This window comes from Eimeria tenella, genomic scaffold, assembly GCF_000499545.2.
Source record: "Eimeria tenella Houghton genomic scaffold, Eth_scaff50, whole genome shotgun sequence".
Taxonomy (NCBI): domain Eukaryota; phylum Apicomplexa; class Conoidasida; order Eucoccidiorida; family Eimeriidae; genus Eimeria; species Eimeria tenella.
Window position 1 is genome coordinate 200,629 of NW_013543396.1, and position 19,457 is coordinate 220,085.

The 19,457-nt window shown below is 46.4% G+C and overlaps 6 protein-coding genes across 6 annotated transcripts; 4 read left to right on the plus strand and 2 right to left on the minus strand.

The window, feature by feature from the left end:
- Positions 1-145: 145 nt before the first annotated feature.
- Positions 146-619, minus strand: ETH_00004225 (uncharacterized protein; the record flags this gene model as incomplete). Its single annotated transcript, XM_013377423.1, has 1 exon — positions 146-619. The coding sequence occupies one exon, from the start codon at positions 617-619 to the stop codon at positions 146-148; it is 474 nt and encodes a 157-aa protein (XP_013232877.1).
- A 3,205-nt stretch (positions 620-3,824) lies between these two features.
- Positions 3,825-4,954, plus strand: ETH_00004230 (uncharacterized protein; the record flags this gene model as incomplete). Its single annotated transcript, XM_013377424.1, has 3 exons — positions 3,825-3,991; positions 4,165-4,465; positions 4,700-4,954. The coding sequence occupies 3 exons, from the start codon at positions 3,825-3,827 to the stop codon at positions 4,952-4,954; spliced, it is 723 nt and encodes a 240-aa protein (XP_013232878.1).
- Positions 4,955-6,274: 1,320 nt separating this feature from the next.
- Positions 6,275-9,823, plus strand: ETH_00004235 (uncharacterized protein; the record flags this gene model as incomplete). Its single annotated transcript, XM_013377425.1, has 8 exons — positions 6,275-6,356; positions 6,678-6,856; positions 7,012-7,132; positions 7,433-7,606; positions 7,819-7,878; positions 7,979-8,205; positions 8,343-8,781; positions 8,982-9,823. The coding sequence occupies 8 exons, from the start codon at positions 6,275-6,277 to the stop codon at positions 9,821-9,823; spliced, it is 2,124 nt and encodes a 707-aa protein (XP_013232879.1).
- Positions 9,824-11,045: 1,222 nt separating this feature from the next.
- ETH_00004240 (uncharacterized protein) lies at positions 11,046-11,432 on the plus strand (the record flags this gene model as incomplete). The annotated part of the gene is made up of 1 exon (XM_013377426.1): positions 11,046-11,432. The coding sequence occupies one exon, from the start codon at positions 11,046-11,048 to the stop codon at positions 11,430-11,432; it is 387 nt and encodes a 128-aa protein (XP_013232880.1).
- Positions 11,433-14,600: 3,168 nt separating this feature from the next.
- On the plus strand, positions 14,601-15,071 carry ETH_00004245 (uncharacterized protein; the record flags this gene model as incomplete). The annotated part of the gene is made up of 1 exon (XM_013377427.1): positions 14,601-15,071. One exon carries the CDS (start codon positions 14,601-14,603, stop codon positions 15,069-15,071), a length of 471 nt encoding a protein of 156 aa, XP_013232881.1.
- Positions 15,072-15,282: 211 nt separating this feature from the next.
- ETH_00004250 (uncharacterized protein) lies at positions 15,283-15,669 on the minus strand (the record flags this gene model as incomplete). Its single annotated transcript, XM_013377428.1, has 1 exon — positions 15,283-15,669. The coding sequence occupies one exon, from the start codon at positions 15,667-15,669 to the stop codon at positions 15,283-15,285; it is 387 nt and encodes a 128-aa protein (XP_013232882.1).
- Between the last annotated feature and the right edge of the window lie 3,788 nt (positions 15,670-19,457).

Here is a 19,457-nt window from a genome sequence, read left to right on the forward strand (position 1 = left end):
CAATGAATGCACTGCCTGCTGTCATTCAGGTGTCTTTGCACCATAAACACAAATCCACTTGTTGACAGGAAAGGGGTAAAGAGTGTACTGAAACTTGACTTCGACATTATGCATTCAAGAAAAGGAAAATCGTCAGTATATTTGCCTAGAATTGTTGTTGCTGCGGCTGCTCTTCTTCGCCTTCTGCACCTCCTTCCTCTCCCGAGTTCTCCCTTTGTAAGGCCTCGAGCACGGCACTGTACTTTAGGACGGCATATTCCTCTTCACTGTGCTTTTCAAGGTACTTCTTCTTCGCTTTTTCTACCTTTTTCTCCAACTTTTTGGCCTTCTTCTTTAGTTGCTGCTTTAGCGTCTTTGTACCTTCTGCTTGGTGAACGGCGAAGCTGCAGTCACCTTCCTGGCAGTGAGAAGAGAGGGTTCGCCGCCGCGCCTTGTGCGAGAGCTCTATAAAACGGGAAGCAGACGCAGTGGGAGCAGTAGCGGTGGGCACGTCTAATCCCTCCTCAGCCAACTCCAGGGAAACAGGATCAGTGCCTCCGAAACGCTTCACCAAGAGGCCCTCTCCAGCTCCGAGACAAGTTACAAGGAGTAAGGCGAATAAGGACGGGGCACCCCTCATTTCGAGGAAGCTGGAGGTAGACTTCAACTCAGTGAGGGAAATAGGTCCAGGAATAGACGATTGCAGGCAGTTGATTACTAGAGTAATATCAGTTGAAAACAAAAGTCATATATGCAGTAAATATCATATAAAGGCAGCGTGGTACTCGTTATGCATCAGGTAACACGCTGGATGTGACACGAGCTCAACGACACACGTCTACCCGTCTAACCCACTGCTGAAACGCAGGCATGCCTTCGTTGGCCCACCAGTGACTAGTGAGGTGACGAAATAAAAAAGTCAAAAAAGACAAGGGAAGTACTGCAATTGGATGTCTAGTTTGCAGTTCCACGAGACGTGAGCGGTGGAGCCGTTCTCCAGGTTGCTGTTCTGGGTCTGGTGGTGGCGGTACAATTCCAGCAGCTACAATACTCGGAACACGGAAAAGTGGAATCAAAAAGCACCAGAAATATTTAAACACACAAAAAGAATGTTTTGAACCGCGTTCAGTTTCATAATAATGCCCTTTATCTATTGATTTGTGCAGTGACGACACCTGTTGGTTGTTTTGTGGACTCAGAGCTGCGAAACGGACCAATGGAAATGATGATCTCCTGGGCTCCACCGAAAAAAAAATTAGAAAATTATTTACATTAAAGTTTGATTAATTATCTTCATTGTATCCTTCGAGGCACTTTGCTGCTCCGGTGTTGAGTCCAATCCTCGTGCAACTGACACGCTAAGCATTAGTTTGGAAAGTCTGGCAAAACCTGGCAGCAGCAACATACCAGGCACATCTTAGTCAAAATTTAACAGGCTTTGGCTTAATCTGATATTCGATTTGTCGCGCTTTAAGGCGCTGTAAAGTTCAGGAGCTTTGAGGCTTCCATCAAAATCCATTGCACTCTGTCCTCACCGCATTATGTTCTCACCATTAAAGTTCTTTTGCATACTGAGAGCTTGAGTGATGTTTTCTCCAGCTTTTAGAGGCATATGATTCTGAACAATTACCTCCTACAGCTTTGTCTGCACACTTTCAGCATTTATGGTGAGCCGAGATGTGCTTGTTCAGAACCGTGCTTTCCGCCCCTCTGAAATCCCCCGAAACAAAGCTTTTGGTCATATTGAACAAAAGTAATGCACGTGCTGTAATGCCCCGTAGACGTAGTATAGTGTCCTGTGAACCGAAACTGTTTAAGAAGCAATTGCGCTTATATCGAATTTATAAAGCATGGACTACAAATTTAAATTAAACTACCGCAGCATTTGTAAAATGTTAAACCAAAAGTAGGTTGACACTTGCCTCCATCGGAATACCTTCTATATGACTTTTCATATGGCCACAGAAGAAAAAAATTCTTCCAAGCAAGAACACACTCTGAGATGACTCGAAGTATAAAATGGGCCACGCCTTCCTCGAATAGATATCCAGTCTGCTCAGTCATTAGCTTGAGCACTTGCTTAAGCGCAAGGCACTCGCTCTGCCACACAAAGTTCCTTTTCTCATGAAAGCGATGTGTAGGGCCTCTAAAACCGTTGAAGAAAACAGAGGGTTCTCCTTGTCTGTCTTTTCAATTGGAAAGCTTCCTTTCAACTACCAGGTACTACTTTTTCTGCGTGAGTTGAGTCTTTAAAATGACCGGAGAAGTCGGCCCAGCCTCGTTTTTCGTGTCCTTCTGGCCTTTCTGTCCAGCTTGAAGTTGTGCTTTTTTGGCTTCTGCTGCACTGCTTTCTCAGGAACGATAAAAACACAAACTATTCTATTGGAAACTTTGATGAATAGAAAATTGAGAATCTTTCCCTCTCTGTTCGCCCCTTTTTTGGCTGTCATCGATGTCCTGTCGTCCGTGTGACTCCGTGCTTCTTTGTTTACCATTCAGTTTTCCTCCCTTACCTCCTCAAGAGCTAATTGCTTCTATGGCTTTGGCTATTTTTACTACATTTCCTAAGCTTTCCTTATCTCCGCGATATCATCTAAGAATGATGTGTTTATTCCGCTGTACACCTAACTGATAACGAAAGCACCTCGACTAGGGCACGTGAATGGAAACAAAAACAAAGCAGATTGTGGAAACATTCAAAACAAAAATTTAGACCAGTGGAAAAGAATTTTTCTAGAACTGCAGTTCCTTTCGCTTATGATTTTGGCTTCATCGCCGAGCTTGAGATAGGACTGTGCTTTCAACGGTATACATCCGACAAGTGAGAAAACAGAAACGTGCAGGAAAAAACGAAATTTTTGGGGGACCAACGTATTTGATTTTGTCATCTTGCATTACTTTTAGCAAGCGAAACTGAGTGAAGTCCGCTGTTGTATTTTTTTGTGTTAAGAATGATTGCAACTGCGATCGAATTGAGATTTTTTTCACTTCAGGAATACAACCATGTTACACATCAAGGCAGCAGACAAATTGTTGCTTATAAATGTGAAATTTAAGTGGCAATGACGCATCTGCTTCCATTTGGCTCGGCCTTCCCTCGTCGAGGATCAGTGAGATGTAGTCTTCAGCGCAGAAGAGCCATGGAGATATATCAGCCTCTATAAGTCTGCTTCAGGCACATTGTGCCTTTTGTTGTATTGCATGCTCGTATGACCGCTTATTTTACTTGAGTGTAGATCCGGAATTCTTGGGTAGTTCCGCCCACTGTTTGTTAAGGTGAAACAGATGGGCTTAAGGGGGATCACTGCATCCATTAAGTCGAAATAACACAAACAGACCGAGTCAAACCCTCCAAAAAATCGAAAGTTCTCTATAACAAGCGTACTTTTTGAAGGAACGCAGTAATTCAGCCAACACACATGTCACAGCACCTGTCCGCTCTCGCCACGCCTGCAGGCGGAAACGACTATAGGGCCTGAAATTTGCTAACTTATGTAAAAGTAAAGATGTTAAATGCTGAATTTATTATTTTTAACATTGCTGTGACCCTTAAAATGAGAGAAAGATACGGAACCTCGCGTGGGCTGGACGTGTTGTGGTTGGTGGCAGCTGCGGGCCCCACTGTACCATTCATAACCTTCCTAACCACCGTTAGTGCGAATTTCTTTCAGTTTTTCGACCTTGAAGTAGATGAAGCTGTTGATTTAAACCACTTTCAGCAGTAGATCTTCCCGAGCCCTCCCCGGACAGAGCCTCTGCTTGGAACAACGCTCTAGCGGTGGTTATTGTGTCCTTTATGAACTTCAGCGTTGAGCCGATGATCTACATCTTGGATTCCCGAGAGGATGTCCTGGGAAAAGTCTGCATGTCTTAGCCGCATGCCGGATGAGGTGCGGCTGCTGCAGCAGGCCGAAACTATCACTGACTACCCAACGCAGCTGCTGCGCACAGTTGAGGACGAACTAGAGGAATACCACCGCCAGCTGCAAGCATGCAACGACTTTCTCAACAGGCGAGTCAAAAGTACTGGTCGCCTACTCTTTAGGGTCCTATGCGCTCCTACCTGGGTGATATGAAACCTTTTTGAAGCCAGCCTACCATGAAGCGGCTGGCTGAGTCCCTGGAGCTGAGTAAATACTCCTTTTCCCTAATTGCCTCTTTTCCTCAACTTTGCTGTTTGCTCAGCGTTGGCCCGGATACTCCTCCTGAGGAGATCGAAGCTCATGAGAACCGACGGCAACTAATGGAGTTGGATGTGCTCCATGCGCTACGGGTACTGAAGGCGTTTCAGCGAACTCGGCAGCACTTGTTAGACCGAATGTGTGTAAAGGCTTTGGGGCAGTTCGAAGCTTTTGATGAACAGACTCTTCTCAAGCTCTCTGACAACGAAATACAGTACCTGAGGGAAGCATGCGCTGCTGAACACAGCAGGAGAGACGAAGGCAACGCCAGAAATGTGGAAGACAGGAATGGAAAACCATCAGCTGTAGGTCCACCTGGTTTATTTAGACTTGTTAAAGCGAAAGGTGGCAAATAAAGACATAAATTGATTCGTTTCACGACTCAGATGAGGATATGCCACCCTTTGTCACTGCCTTTCCACTTTTGCCCTCTAGATCTTCTGCATGCAGCAAGCTTTGTCTTGTCAGCTTTAGAATCAAGTACTTTAAAAACTGCTGCTGCTTTGGGAAGTGCGCACGTGTGTGCCTTTGGCTCGCAGATTGCAGATGTAGTGTTTGAGAAAGACTGCGTTTTAGAGGACCCCTGGAGCTTCACCGCGGCGTCTGGCCCGAACGAAGTTGAGCCCAGCTCTGCTGCGTCTCCCGCTTTGGCCCATTATGTATGCGGCACAGTTTCTCGCATGCCTCTTTACAGAGCTGTGCAGCTTAGAGCCAAAGGCATCGTAAGAGTCCTGCAGGTCTTCGACCACCAGTGGATTCCGCAGGATTCCGCGGCATTTAAAGGGTTTGTTTAGCTAGTATGCATTAGGAGAGGCGCCTCTGCGAAAGAGGAGTAAGACAAGGTGGCTGCTGAGGGGTCTTTCTTAAGACAATGAAGATTTGCCAGAGTTGCCTTGATGCTGAAGTGCGTAGTTGAGAATTAGAGAATCGACTGGAATTTTGAAATAGGAAGCGAAAGCACCCTTCTGGTTCTTCGTGAAATGCAGATGCAGCACGCTGGGTGTGCACTGGCTAGCTGTGTCTCTTGACGCAAGTGGTTGTCTCAATGATACCGCTTTAATGTGAAAATCGACGGTTCAAATAGGGCGTTCGGCTTTGCATAGATCCTGCATATTTGCCCCTATTATTAAGTTCCAGGCAAGGCGCGTCTGTTCAAGCTTGCCTTGTCACCTTTTGATTAAGAAGAAAGCAGCGCTTATGCTGGACCCTCTCCGAAAGGAATTTAGAATAAAGATAGGTTGCGCACTAAGCGCCAATCGCTCTAGACGGAAAAGTCGCAAGAGAGACTCGTTTTCGTCCCCCTTTCTCCATTCAGTTTTATCTGCGTTTTTCACTTGATCCTGTCTTGGTTCGACTTTCCGGACCCGCCTCCGACTTCTAGTTCCCCATACTTTTGGCTCGTCATAGTGTGTAGCGAGTACTGTTTTTAATATGATGTAATCTTCCCCGGATAATCGTTACAAACACACGAAATTGTTGGGGCAGGGAAGACAGCATGGTTGGGACCAGTTGTAGTCGCTTAAACGCTTGAGGTTGACATATGCCGACAGTGAGCACTGGTGGAGAGCGCCCAGGGCCCTAGAAGACCAGAGATAGTAAAAAAGCCAGAACAATGCACGATTCGATCGTGAAATATAAATTTATAATAGAACAAAATGCAATTTTGCCTCAAGCCTGGGCTTTTCGGGGAGGTTGCCCCCCTGATTGTTCCTCAGATCTTGAAAAGGTCTTGCGGTCACCTGTACGCTCAGTTCGAGCGAGATAGGTTACGTCTGTTGTGCATGCACAACAGACGTAACTCATCACAAAAACAAAAATTAAAACATAATTACGATGATTCAAACATTAAAAGTCCTGTAAACAATGCATATTTGTTTCGAAAGCCCATTTTTTGTCCTGTGTCGGCGATACTGCCTCTCTCCCATCTGAGGCCTCGTGCGAGAGTGGCTCGCTGACTTGAAAACAGAGAAATTTTCGGGTTATCTGTGAATTTGAGCAATTCAAAAAACTATTTAAGGCTCTACAGAGCCTGAAAATATATATTTTATTTTAAATATCTTCTTCGAAGCTGCAGTTTTGACTCGCACAGCAGCTGTTGGTTCGGGATCTCAAAAATGATGATTCAGGTGGCAGCCCTTTTAATTGCCTCAGTTTGGCAATCGACGTGGGCGAGCGAAGAAGGAAGTCTAGCGACAAGTAAGCTGTTGTAATCACCTTCCATCTCCGGTTGCTCGCAATGCAGCTACAGGACGCAACAGAAAAGGTTGATAATGGCCAAACATAGCCGGTGAATCTACTCGGGAGAGGTTAAACGAAGACATAAATGTTGAAAATTAGTCATTTGGCCTGGTGCTTGCACGTGGTTATCCCGTTCAACGCACCTGACAGTCGGTCTAAGGATAGATTACAACACTTTCTCACATGTTATTCTTGAAGACCCAACCCTAACAGTTTTGGGGAGCTCGCACGTTTCATCAAAGCCCGTAGCTGCATATTTTCTTTGTTGTTGCTCTTCAGCCTCGCTAAATTCTCCGCAAGACTACCATTTAGGCCGAACTCAAAGCCTCAACCCCTTATCTCATCGCTTCTCTGCACCTGAATTGGCACCGCACCTTCTGCTGAATGATGCTAAGGTTGCTCTTCCTGATTTAAGTTCCTCGAGGAGGAGAGCTCACAGAAGCCTTTCAAAGGGAATTGTACGTCTTCAGATTACAACACTTCCTCACATGTTATTCTTGAAGACCCAACCCTAACAGTTTCGGGGATCATTTTCTATTTTTTTCTGCGGCCGTTTTGTGAGAAGAGGCAAAAAAATTGTGGTCCTGTTTGCGGTTGTGGCTGTTTGACTCAGGCTGGACGTTTAAAAGATATATTCTCCAAAATCAAAAAGTTTTTCAGCAAAGAATCTCTGCTGCAGAAGGCACAAGTAGACGGTGCCATTGATGCCTACGTAGCATCACCAGAGGGCTCCAGTAAGACCGAGAAGCAACAACATATTTTTGTTGTTTGCAGATTTAGAGAAGAGACGCAGTGCTTAAAAGTACACAATATTTGTAGCGAAGCGCTGTTGAGTGGGAATGCTAGGGGCTTTATTTGCACATTTACATGAGCAAGTGTACAGTACGATTAGGTTTTCGTAAGGCTGGACTTCCTGTGCAGTTTCCATGTGAGGGTGTAAATAATGACTTCAACGATTTCAAAAGATCCTCAGCTCCATTACGTTGTTCCCTCTTCTCCTCAGTTTTTAATTTGCCATTTGACTTGTTCCTCAGGTACTCTGGTTTGCGTGGTAGCACATACTGAAGATGAGGCAAGGAAAAAAGGCTCTAAATTTTGCGCAAAGTTTAAGGAAGAGCATATAAGAGAAATATGCAACAAATACGTCGACGAAGCCATTTTTATACTGAGGGCTGCAGCAGAAAAATGCAGCGCACCCGTAAAAGGCGGTAAGCATGAGCATAGCGTGTATTTTCTAAAAGTGCAAATTAAAGCTGCATTCCTTTTACGGAGCTGCCTCTTTGACGCTGCAGAAGGAGGTGGAAAGAAATAGATGAATGTACTGGTGACAACACTGTGAAACTACAGCTGTTCTGTCTAATGCAAGAACAGGAGGGAACTGGGGTGTTCGAAATCTAGCGTGGTTCTTGTGTCCGTCCAGACTGCCTCCTTCAAAACCTCCGCTTACCCATTGTTCATCCCCTTCTCACTGAGAGAACAGGTAATTGGAAAACTCAGCGCTTTGGTTCGGCTGAGCACTTTGTCCCTGAAAGCCTTCCCACATTCTTTGTGTCATTTTTGCCTCGTGTTCTGTTCCCTAGGCCCTTCTGAGTACCACTTGAAGGACGTCAGTATTCCTTCTTTTTCTCCTGAGGAATTCTCTGAGTCAAGCCGCTGGGAACAAATCACGAAGCTTGAGGGTCTCTATTCCGCTGACTCCCCAACACGTTGGACTCTCCACGAGAGGGTCAAACGAGAAAGCACGCGGTTAAGCGAAAAAGCGGCGAAAAAAAGCAAGAAGCAAAGGGACAAAGATTTGTATTTTTGGGTGAGGAGAGGCACAGAAAATACAAGAAACAACGGAGGCATATGAACCAGAAAAAGGGAGAGCGCTACTGAACTCCTATAGCTGCTAGTTTCATGTGTTTCTGCCTGTGCTTTGCATTTTGTTTTGCTGCATCCTAGAGAGCGTGGCAGCTGGTGGCTCACCTGCTTGGCAGCAAGCCACACGTGGACACGTTGCTGGTCCGTTTAGTTCTACTTTTTCTCTCTTTCAAGAGCTGCTCGAAGAAGAAGATAGTACTCACCATCAAGGGTAGAAGGGAAAGAGCCGCTGCTTCGGATACGAGACGGAAAGCGCTGCTAAGTGCATTTGCTGAGAGTCTGCACATCCGAGACTGCGCAGCAAAGCAGGAGGAATTCAACTGTCAAGTTCTGTCCCACTTTGTCGCTTTAGACTCACATTTAAAAGCTCAACTGCAGCCATTAAATGACATTAATGTTCCTAAAGCTACTATACCGGCTTTCGCACTCAAAAAAGAGGAATCAAATATTTCGAACCTCAGCGGTGCAAAGCAACTCACAGAGGAAATCGAAGAAGATTTGGAGGCAGATGTAACCTACGGTGAGGCTTTCTAATTTCCATCTTCGCTTTTTTTCTTTGCATATTAAGAAACTAGAGGGCTTTTAGCTCCGTATAAGCCCCAAACCATCCATATGAAACAGACGTAAAGAGAAGGTGTGAAGCTCCTTCCTCCCCCTTGTTTTCGTGTATCTCGTACATCACCCCTTCCTTCCTGTTTCTTTTGTCCTTTCTTTGTTCAGCAAATACAGTGGCCGCGTCCGTGGGATCGAAATTAATGGACGTAATTGCCAAGTCGCGTATGGCCCGAGTGCTCATGGCTTCGATCGTGAGCGGCGTCTTGCGCTTTGTGGATTCGTTCAGAGGCAGCAAGAAGAGCAAGACAGAATCCGCCTCCAGTGCAAGCAAGGCGTCAAAAATCGTAGCAGCAACAGCACAACCAAGTGCTCAAGCAAGCAGCAAAGCCACAATTGCTGCTATCGCCTACCTGATGGGTGCTTCACGAGCTGCCTCAGTTTACCTCATGACTGCGAAAAATGGCCTCGCCGAGCTGCAGGCTGCCATTGTGCAACGTGTGCTGAGGAGTAGACTAATGAGAGAGAGAGCAAAACAAAAGCCAAAGGTTTCCATTAAAGACAGACTGAAAAACATACGTAAATCCGACCGAAAGGAAGCAGGAGCCCAATCATTCCTTCTGTCATCTTCAAAACTCTACCCCGAGAAAAGTTTCAAGAAAATATCAGCAGCGGCTGCTTGCGGTAGGCTCTGCAAGCTAATAAGTGCCTCGTATCTGCAGTCCGTTGAAGAAGCGCAGGGCATTGGCACAACAGGAAAGTTGCTGCTAGCTGGGGGAGCGTTTCTCTTCATCGGCATATCTATGTTGGGTACTATGGTCCCTGGGGGTCTAGTCGCAGGCCTTATAATTGCGGGTGTTATTGCTCTTTTGATCCCCTTAATCAAAAGGGTAATGGAATTTTTATCCGGTCGCGGTGGTGGCAAAGCCGCAGAAGGAGGAGAAGAGGAGGAACTAATGGGGGGGGGTGAAGCAGAGCCAGAGCCAGCTCAGGAAGAGGAAGAGGAGTAGAATGGAGTATATTCACTTGGCCAAAGCATGGAAATTAACACGGATCAACGCTTACTTTGGGGTCAACGAATGAGTTTTCAGACCCTTCCAACTCAAAACTTCTAGTTTCTAGGGCTTTAGCTCTGAATACCTAGTAGAAATGCTATTTTGTTCAAGGGCTAGTGGAAAGGGTTAGTAGAAGTCTGGTGTTCGCTGCCTTCATTCACCGAAGTCAACCAAATTCCTGTCATGCCCGCTCTAGGAAAAAGAGCAGAACAAATTGATTGTTTTGACTGTTATTGTACTTGTTATCATATATGCACAAATATTTCGTCATAGAATGCTTCGCACGCCGGCGGAAAAACAGAATCTAACAAATTTTCTTGGTGGCCACTCATGTGCAGATAGTTGTAGAGAGGATAGATCCATAAGTTAGTACATTGAAGGGTACGATATATCTGTTTACGTTTTTTATTTTAAATATACTACTTCTGAACCTTCCGAGAGTTTCAGGGCCGAGAGCCCTTGAGGGTTCTTTAAGCTGTCGGCTCTCACTAGGGCACCACAGGCACCAACCAGCAGCGGAGGCTTCTTAAACAGTCAAAAGCTACAAGATATGCTTGACGCTCATCCACATCATACATGCACTTCTTATTTCAGTTATTTTATAAGTTTCCAATGAAGAACTCACCTCACACACGCATGAATCGACAGCCGTCGCAAGAAGCTCCCCAAGCAACAGCATGAAGGGAGGGCAAAGAGGAATAAAATAGGGAGAGAACTTGTTGAAATTAAGCTTCAACAATTTTTTTAAAGCTTGTTAATGACGTATGACAGGGGCTTTGCTTCTCTAAAGTCAGTGGTGTTTCGCTACTGTTTGCAAGCAGTGGCCTCCAGTGAGCCAGACGGTAGCCAAAGGCAGCGAGATCCGACGTGAAATTCTACTTTAAGTGCGATCTAATCAGACACACCCATGCAAATAATTTAATAATATGAGAAAAACACAAATTTAACCATGAATCACTGTTTTGTGTAGCTGAGACACTATTACTGTTTATCTGAAGACCAGCTAGAGCAGGCGGGTGGCGCGGAGCCAGCCAGCCTCTGCGGTCAAGCTGTTTCACTGTGACCAGGCTGCCTCAGCAGCAACTATTCCAATTCATACAATGAATTAAACGTGTAACCTACGCTTTATTAGAAAATCATTGACTTTCTGCACCAGAGTCAGCCTCTAGATCTCAAAATGATTCGTCCCAGGCATCGTATCGGCCTGGCCGTGAGAAACCCTGTGAGCCGTATGCTGTGGATCATAGCCACAGCTCTCATAATAATTGTGCCATCCTTGGACACATGCATGGCGGTTTCTATTGTCTTACATAAGCTGGAGATGCCTCTTCAGGGAGAAAGCCCATTGGAAACTGCAGAACCAACGGATTATGACATAGAGAGCGGCGCTGACGAGAACCTCAGCTTTCTTCAGTCTGCCAAACTAAAAAAACTGAAGGAAGTTTACAAGAAGTTGAAGAAAGAATATAAGAAGAATCACACGACGGACGAATTCTTGTTGCTGAAGTACCATGCCATGAACATTGCCCTTAAAAGGGCGAACGAGAAAACAGGAAGTTCATAAACACATTCTCGCTTCATGGCTGCCTCACCAAAATGTGCCTTCTTTACTTTTCTCTTTAATTATCTTAAATTCTCTGGATTCCTTCTTTACTTCTCTCTTTAATTTTCTGGACCAGCTCAAGGCGTCTTGTGCACTGCGAAGGCAGGAGCCTCCGGTGCTGTCTTCAGGCAAAACATTTCAATCTAGCGAGTCCTTGGAATCTTAAATTTATCGCCGAATCCAGCTACAGCCATACTAATGGGTCTTTTCTTTTTTGTTTTTGTTACAAGAACATTCAGTGTCTCACTGGAAATGTTTGCTGACGGGCGCAAAAGGCGTTTTGGCTTTCTTTTAAGCACAGTGCAAAACTGGGAAATCAGCTGTCGGCGTCGCCAATTTTTAATTTTTTTGCTCCCAATTTTTTACTTTTTTCAATTACATGATCAATTAATGCTCGTGTGACCTCATGTTCACTGCGTGCCCTGTGTAACAGCCGGTATTTTTGTCAAGGTGACTGAACCTGAACCCATTGCAAGCAGGACTTGAGTCGAGATCCCAAGACCCTAGGTCACAGAAGCCTGAAAAGAAACTTTCCCTCAGTATTCCTGCTCCGAACCTTGTGAGCTAACGAAGAAACAACAACAACAAGTTGGTGTCAAATCTAGATCAGTGCAGAGGCATCCGAGAGCGTACAGTAAAACAGATGGCATCAAGCCTTCCTACGTTTCCGTTTGCTGCAATTTTGAACTGAAAAGCCACATTTGCTTCAGAAAACACAAACCGGAAACTCTTGAGAATGGTTAAGACGAATTCAACAGTTCCTTTTCCTTCACTGGCTGCATCGGCAGAGTCGCATGCAACTTGACCGGTTCCTTGGTTTGCCGTACTTGCCAGTTCGGGCTTCCTATTATAGAGAACTTAAAAGAGACACGAAATTATAATATAAAGGAGCCTAATCTGGACCAAGATAGAATGAATTTCTTAAAGCTGCAAGAGGGAAAAGCTAAAGAACAACTTCAAATGCTCCCTGCTTTTTATTTCAAGAAAAGACGACAGTGATGCTTTCTTTGATTTCTTTTTGTCACAATGAGGGCTTGCGTCAGGAATAACCTGGCGAAGGAGTTGGGATACAGTAAATCAAAGAGGTAAAACGAAACACTGACACTCAGCAGGATGCCACAAAGTCAATTCCAAAAAAGTTCATTTAAAATGCCTCAAAACAGGGCTCAAAGGTACGTTAAAACATAAAATGAAATAGTGAAAGCGTCTTCTACAGGATTTGCTGTCTGGATACCATTATTTTTCCTGTTTGTTGCTTTATAGTCCTTCAATTTTCAAAATGTTTGCAACTCGTGTAGCTTTTTAGTGGTTTTCTTCCACTTCCTGAAGAAATAAATACCCTTTTAGATTCAGCTTAGTAGGAAGTTTAATGTACTTTACTAACTCTTTGCAGGAGCTTGGAAGATCTATCTCAGTGGGAAAAAGCTGAATGTTTGGTTCTTTGATGAATTCAAACAAAAGAACTATTTCCCTTATTATTGCAAAACAAACATGCTTTCTTTTCGTCCAAAGAATCTCTTTTGGAGGAAAAGAAAGCACGTTTGTAAATGGATCAGTCGTTGTCCAGCTCGTGGCAGTTGAACTTGCAACTTTTGATTTTGTTTTTGCAATTTGATGAAATTCTCACTATTAGCTTTGAGAGCTGAAGAGGATTTTAAAAGCTAAAGCCTGTGGCTTTGGCTGCAACTGAAGGCCAACTTAAATTGCCCCTCTGGTGGCCTCAACAGCACTTTTTAATAATTTTTAGACTGAAAAAATGAGAAATATGAAACTGGATTTTCTCCAAATTGCAATTAATTCGCTAGACTTCTTCAAATAAGGCGTGCAGGATCACCGCTGAAGCAAAGCTGTGCTATGCAGGACTTCTGTTTTCTGATTGTTCGGAAGTTCTGACGACTTTATTGACGAATTATATTCTAGTTTTTCATAAGCAGCAGATTCATGTAAACTGACACATAGGGGAGTTGATAAACTTCTCAAATGTATTATATTTTGTTGAAATATTTTTTGCTTTCCGTTTTTTAACTAGACAAGAATTGCGAGCTCTAGCTGCGTAGTTAACCTTGCTGCGAAATTTAAAAATTAAAATTTTCATTCTTGTCAAGCCTGAGAGTGTAGTATAAAGGACTTCAGATATGCCAGTTTCGAAGTGGCTGCGGCAACTGCAAATCTCAAATTAACGTAAAATGACCTCATGTAGTCACAAAAATGAGAAAAAAGTGTATATCCGAGCAGATTAAAGCCTAAAAAAATATATTTCAGCAAAAACTGTTGTGATCTGACATGAAAAAACAAAAAATTGGAATTACTAGACCTGTACAAGAGCCAGAGGAGTGGACTGTACCAGTGGTGACGGCATATGCATTAAAAGTGAATGTATTCTTATTAACTATAATAATAAAATCAATTTGCATAAAAATATTCACAAATTCTGGAAGATATTCCTCCTTTTAATTGGTTTTCCGCAGTGCTCACTCCAAGGAAGCCGGCACACACGCGCTGTGTTGCTCTGCTCTCTTCAACCCCAGAATTGCCCTAAAAGGGAACTTTTTGCCCCTAAAAAACTTATTCAAATATTGCAAAAAACGTATGCACTAATTCTGGATGGTTGAGTTTTCCTAATAGGTTCTTTTGGACCAGTTTCGTGTTTGAAGTTGCCCAGCGTCAGCTCTTGTGCGCAGAAACGCCCAAGGAGTGTGACACCTATAAAACCAGTCTCATAAGCAGGCGCCAGTTGAAGGATTATACTTCATTCAATTAATGCAATTTGAAGTATATTTTGCAATTTGAAACTTCAAGACGATTCGGAAGAAGACAGCGTCGGGGGCTGTTCGGGCGCGCGATCCTGAGGCCGGCGGCCTCAGCCCAGACCGCTGCGGGTGGCCTCCGCCTTCTGCTTTGACCCGCATCCTGCTGCAAACTTGATTACAAATTTTAAAAATAATTATTAAAACTACTTTTTTTCCAAGTTCCAGCCAGGTCCTGCAGCAGCAGCAGCAGCAGCAGCAGCAGGGGCGTCGGCAGCGTCGATGCGGCCGCGGCGCCACGAAAATGCCTCTTCAAGGATTTTGTCTTCGCCGAAATTCTAAAACTTGAATTTTTTTGCTTTGCTGCAGCGCAGTTTGGCCCATGGGGCTGCGCCTGGGGGCGCTGCTGGCGGCCCTGCTGGCTGGCTGGCTGGGGGTTCTGCGGGGGGCCTTAGGAGTTCAACTTAAGCTGAATTGGAAGCAGCAAAAAGACTTTTTTGAGAAGTCTGAAGAGGTGGAAAAGAAGTGGCAGGAGGCCCCGGACGCCGCTCAGGTGTACGTACACCGCAACTCAAACGCCCCCGAAGTGGACAAGAAGTGGCAGGAAGCCCCGGAAGCCGCTGAGGTGTACGTACACCGCAACTCAGACGCCCTCGAAGATCCCCAGCAGCACCTCAGCAGCTACTTCAGTCTTGTTCAGCTTTTTGGGGGGGACAGCGAGTTGAAGAGGCTCAAAAAGACTTACAATAAACTCAAAAAGAAGTATTTGAAAAAGTATTCTAAACAAAGATTTGAACAACTCAAATACCAAACTATGATCACTGTCTTGCAAAGAATGGGCTTTGTGCCCTAAGGCCTGCTTCCCAGTTTGCTGCAGCTCACTGCTGTTTGCTGCAGCTGGACACTAGCAGCAGCAGCAGCTGCTGCTGCCATCCAGCTAGCGGCAAACCGCCAGACGCACAGGCCAGCAGCAGCAGCAGCAGCAGCAGCAGCAAGCTGAGTCGACGCGCAGCGCCAACTGCATGCATGCGGCTTCCGTGCTGCTCCTCCAGCAGCAGCAGCCCTCAGCCACTTTCATTGTTTTCCTCAATTTCTGCAGCACTCTCCCGGGGAGGGGCCCCCTGCTGGGGCCCCTTCTTGGGCTTTCCCCCGGGGCCCTCAGGGGGGCCCCCACTGCTTGCCGCTTCTGGGGGGCCCCCCGACTCTGGGTTTTTTTGTTTTTCTTTTTTATTCTTTTCCTTCTTCGACTCCGGCTGCTGCGCAGCAGCGCTCGGGGAAGCAGCAGCAGCAGCTGCTGCTGCTGCTGCTGCTGCAGCAGCTGGTTGCTGGGCGGAGGGGGCCTTCTTCTGCTTCTTCTGAGCCTTGGCGGGAACCACCTCCAAGGCCGCCTCACTAGTTGCTGCTGCTGCTGCTGCTGCAGCAGCAGCAGGGCTGCGGGCCTTGGGCGCCATTGCAGAGGGGGCCCCACAGTGCCAACAGGGCCCAGCGCTCACGGAGAAAGGGCCCCCTCTTTTCTAAAACAAATTACTTCAGAAAGACCTTAGAAGCACTGCTGCTGCTGCTGCTTGTGCTGTTGCTGCTGCTGCTGTTGCTGCTGCTGTTGGTGTTGCCGCTGTTGCCTTCACTGCTGCTGTGGGGCCCCAGCGGGCCAAAAATGCACTGGCTGCAGCGTCAAACGCAGGAGAAAAAAATCAAAACTAATTACAAAACAAATTAAAACAGTCTAAGTGATTTTGATTCCACAGAGGAAGGAAAAGGGGGCCCCCAGGTAGGGGCCCCCTAAGCCCCTATGTGGGGCCCCCGACCCGGGTGTTGCGGGCGGGGGGCCCCACCACTTGGGGCCCTACTCTGGGCCTCTTCTTTCATTTTTAAAATTAAAAATATCAAAAAAGTGTAAATGTCAACGAGGCGCCTCAGCTGGGGAAAAAGAAAGCCAGCAAAGGGCCCAAGGGCCATCCTGGGGGCCCCCAGCAACTCAAGGGGCCCCCAGGGCTCCACGGCAAACAAGGAATCCCCAGGGACCTTTCTCAGGGTACTGGGGCCCCCCAGGGCCGCTAAAGGGCCCAGAGGCATGGCAGCAGCAGCTCAAAAGAAGGAGATGGAGGCTTTAGGAGCCTCAGGGGGCCCCTTTTAGGAAGCCCCCCAAGATAGACCCTTTAAGGGGCTGCCCCCTTAATAGGCCCTTCCGGGGTGCCCTTTAAGAGGCCCTTTGTTCCACCCCAGGGGCCCCTAGGGCCCCATGGGGGCCCCCAGAGTCTAGTGGTGCCTTGGGGCCCATGAGGGGCCCTGAAGACTCTTTTGGAGTTGCCAAGAAAGCCAAAAGGGCTTCTAGGATATGAACCTTTTTAATAAGCCTTTGGGGCCCCGGACCCTTCTGGGGGCCCCCTTGGGGGCCCTCTAATTCCCCCTCTGGGGTCCCCTCTAGGGGCCCATATGGGGTCTACTCTAAGGTCTTTTCTGGTATGAAGACCCTTAGGCGGGCCCCTATGGGGCCCTCTCAAAGGCCCTCTATGGGGGTCCCCCTGGGGGCCCCCCTGGGGGCCCCTCAGGGGTCCCCTTTTGCGGGCCCCCAGGGGGCCCCCCAGGGGGCCCCCCTGGGAGGCCCCCGGGGGGGCCCTCTGGGGGCCCCTCTAGGGGTAGCAGCTGGAGGGCCACGTCTGTGTCTTGAATGGAGGCCCTTGGCACTTCTTTATTATTTTCTGAAAAGGCAGAATCATAAAAGAAAAAGAAGAAATAAAAAGAGATATAATTAGAGCGAGAGAGAGTGAAAATTAAACAAATAAAGGGGATTTATTTGCATCTAAAAACAAAAAGAAAAAGCAAGAATTGAAAAAAAAACATATCCGCCGGCCACGAAGAGGCCCCAAACCCTGGCAGCGCAACCGCGTTTGCTGCAGCCCCCTAAACCCTAAACCCTAGCCCCTAAACCCTAAATTCTAGCCCGTAAACCCTAAACCCTCAGCCCTAGGCCCCAACTAAAAAACCCTAAACCCTAGCCCATAGCCCCGAGGCCATGCGCCCTAGCCTGTAAACACTAAACCAGCGACTGCAAACCCTAAACCCTAAACCCTAGACCCTAGCCCGTGACGCTTAGACCCTAAACCCTAAACCCTAGCCCGTAAAGCATAAAGCCCACACCCCAAACCCTGGCCCGTACACCCTAAACCCTAGCCCATAAACCTTAAAGCCTAGCCCGTAACCCGAAACCCTAAACCCTAGCCCATAAACCCGAAGCCCTAGCACGTCACCGTAAACCCTAAACCCTAGCCCGTAAACCCTAAACCCTAAACCCTAGCAGACTCACCATCTAAGAGGCCTTCGACCAAAAACAAAAAGACAAAACCCTCCAGCTTTAAGGGAATGAGGGCCCCCACAGTAAGAGAAGAAAAAAAACGAAGCTCTTTTTCTAGGGCCCTCTGTGCAGAAGCAGCAAAAGACAAAAACTTAAAGTTTATTATTTCATTAAATAACTTATTATCATCAAATAATTCATTATTATCATTAAGTAATTTATTATCATAAAATAATTCATTATTATCATTAGATAATTTATTCCTACCATTAAATAGATTATTATCATCAAATAGTTTATTATTTTCATTAAATATTTCATCATCATCAAAAAAATTATTATCATCATGAAATAATTTGTTAATTTCATTAATTAACTCATTATTTTCATTAAATAATTCATTATTATCATGAAATAATTTGTTATCAGTAAATAATTCATCATTATCATCAAATAATTTATTAATTTCATTCAATAAGTTACTATAGTCATTAAATAATTTATTACTTTCATTTAATAACTTATTATTCTCACTAAATAATTTATTAATTTAATAAAAAAACTTATTATTCTCATTAAATGATTTATTACTTTCATTAAATGCAACAGAAGAATTCCCATTTGCTATTTAGAGTTGCAAATAAATCACAAAACAGCAAAAATGACTATAAGCCCCACCTAGGGGCCCCAGGGGGCCCCTGGGGGCCCCCCAGAGTCCCTAGCTGGGGGCCCCCGGGGGCCCCCTGCTCTGTGCCTTGAGAGGGGCCCCCTAGGACTCTAGAGGGGCCCCCTGGGCTGTGGAAGGGGCCCTTTGGGCCTCTAAGGGGGGCCCCCTGCTGCTGCTGCTGCTGCTGCAGGGGCCGCCTGCTGCTGCTGTAGGGGCCCCCTGCTGCTGCAGCAGGGGCCCCGAGCAGCAGCTGCAGGAAACTAAATGCTTCGCACCTGGAGGCCCCCCGCCTTCTCAGCAGCAGCAAAAAAGGTCTTGTCTTTTGGCCTCAGACGCACAGAGCTGCAAACTGGCAAACTCTCGAGGCGGCAAAACACTGGAGAGCCGCTCCTGCAGCAGCAGCAGCAGCAGCAGCAACAGTAACGGAAGGAGCAGCAGCAGCAGTAACGGGGGGAGAAGCAGCGGCAGCAGTAACGGAGAGAGCAGTGGAAGCGGGAAGGCACAGGACTAGCTGCAGGGGAGCAGCAGCAGAAGCAGCAAAAACAAGAGCGGGAGCAGCAGCAACAGCAGCAGCAGGCTTGCCAGCCAGTCAGCAGCAGGGGCTGCTGCTGCTGCTGCTGCTGCTGTTTGTTTGCCTGCTGCAGCAGCGCAGCCTGGTCGAGTTAACCCGAATAAAAGCAGTAACTCAAGCAACAAAATTAATTATCTAATTAAATTAATTAATTAATTAATTAATTAATTAATTATTTATTTTGAACTTCTAATAAACACTCACTGCAGCCCCAGGGCCTCCATCACCCAAGGAGGCAAGAAGATACAACCCTCGGGGGCCCCAAAGTCAAGTGCACCCACTGACACCTTTTTAAGGGCCAGGGGGGCCCCCCGAGGGGCCCCCTGGGGGCCCCCCTGAGGGGCCCCTGCTGGGGTGCCCCCCTGGGTGCCCCCCTGGGGCCCCCCCTGGGGGCCCCCCTGGGGACCTCCCTGGGGGGCCCCCAGGGGCCCTCTGGGTTTTCGGGGCCCCTCAAGCTGGACTGTCTCTACACTGAAGTGCCAGGGGGGCTCCGCTCCGCTCGAAATTAGCTGTTAGAAGAAAACAGAAATAAATACATAAATAAATAAACAGATAAAAAAAAATAAATAAATATATAATAAAGCGAAAGTGTAGAGTTTGTTTCCTCACTTTTTTAAAAAAAGAAGCTGGAAGAGAAGACCCGTCGCCAAACGCCGTCCGCCCGTTGGCCGGATGAGCTGCAGCAGCAGCAGCAGCAGCAGCAACAGTA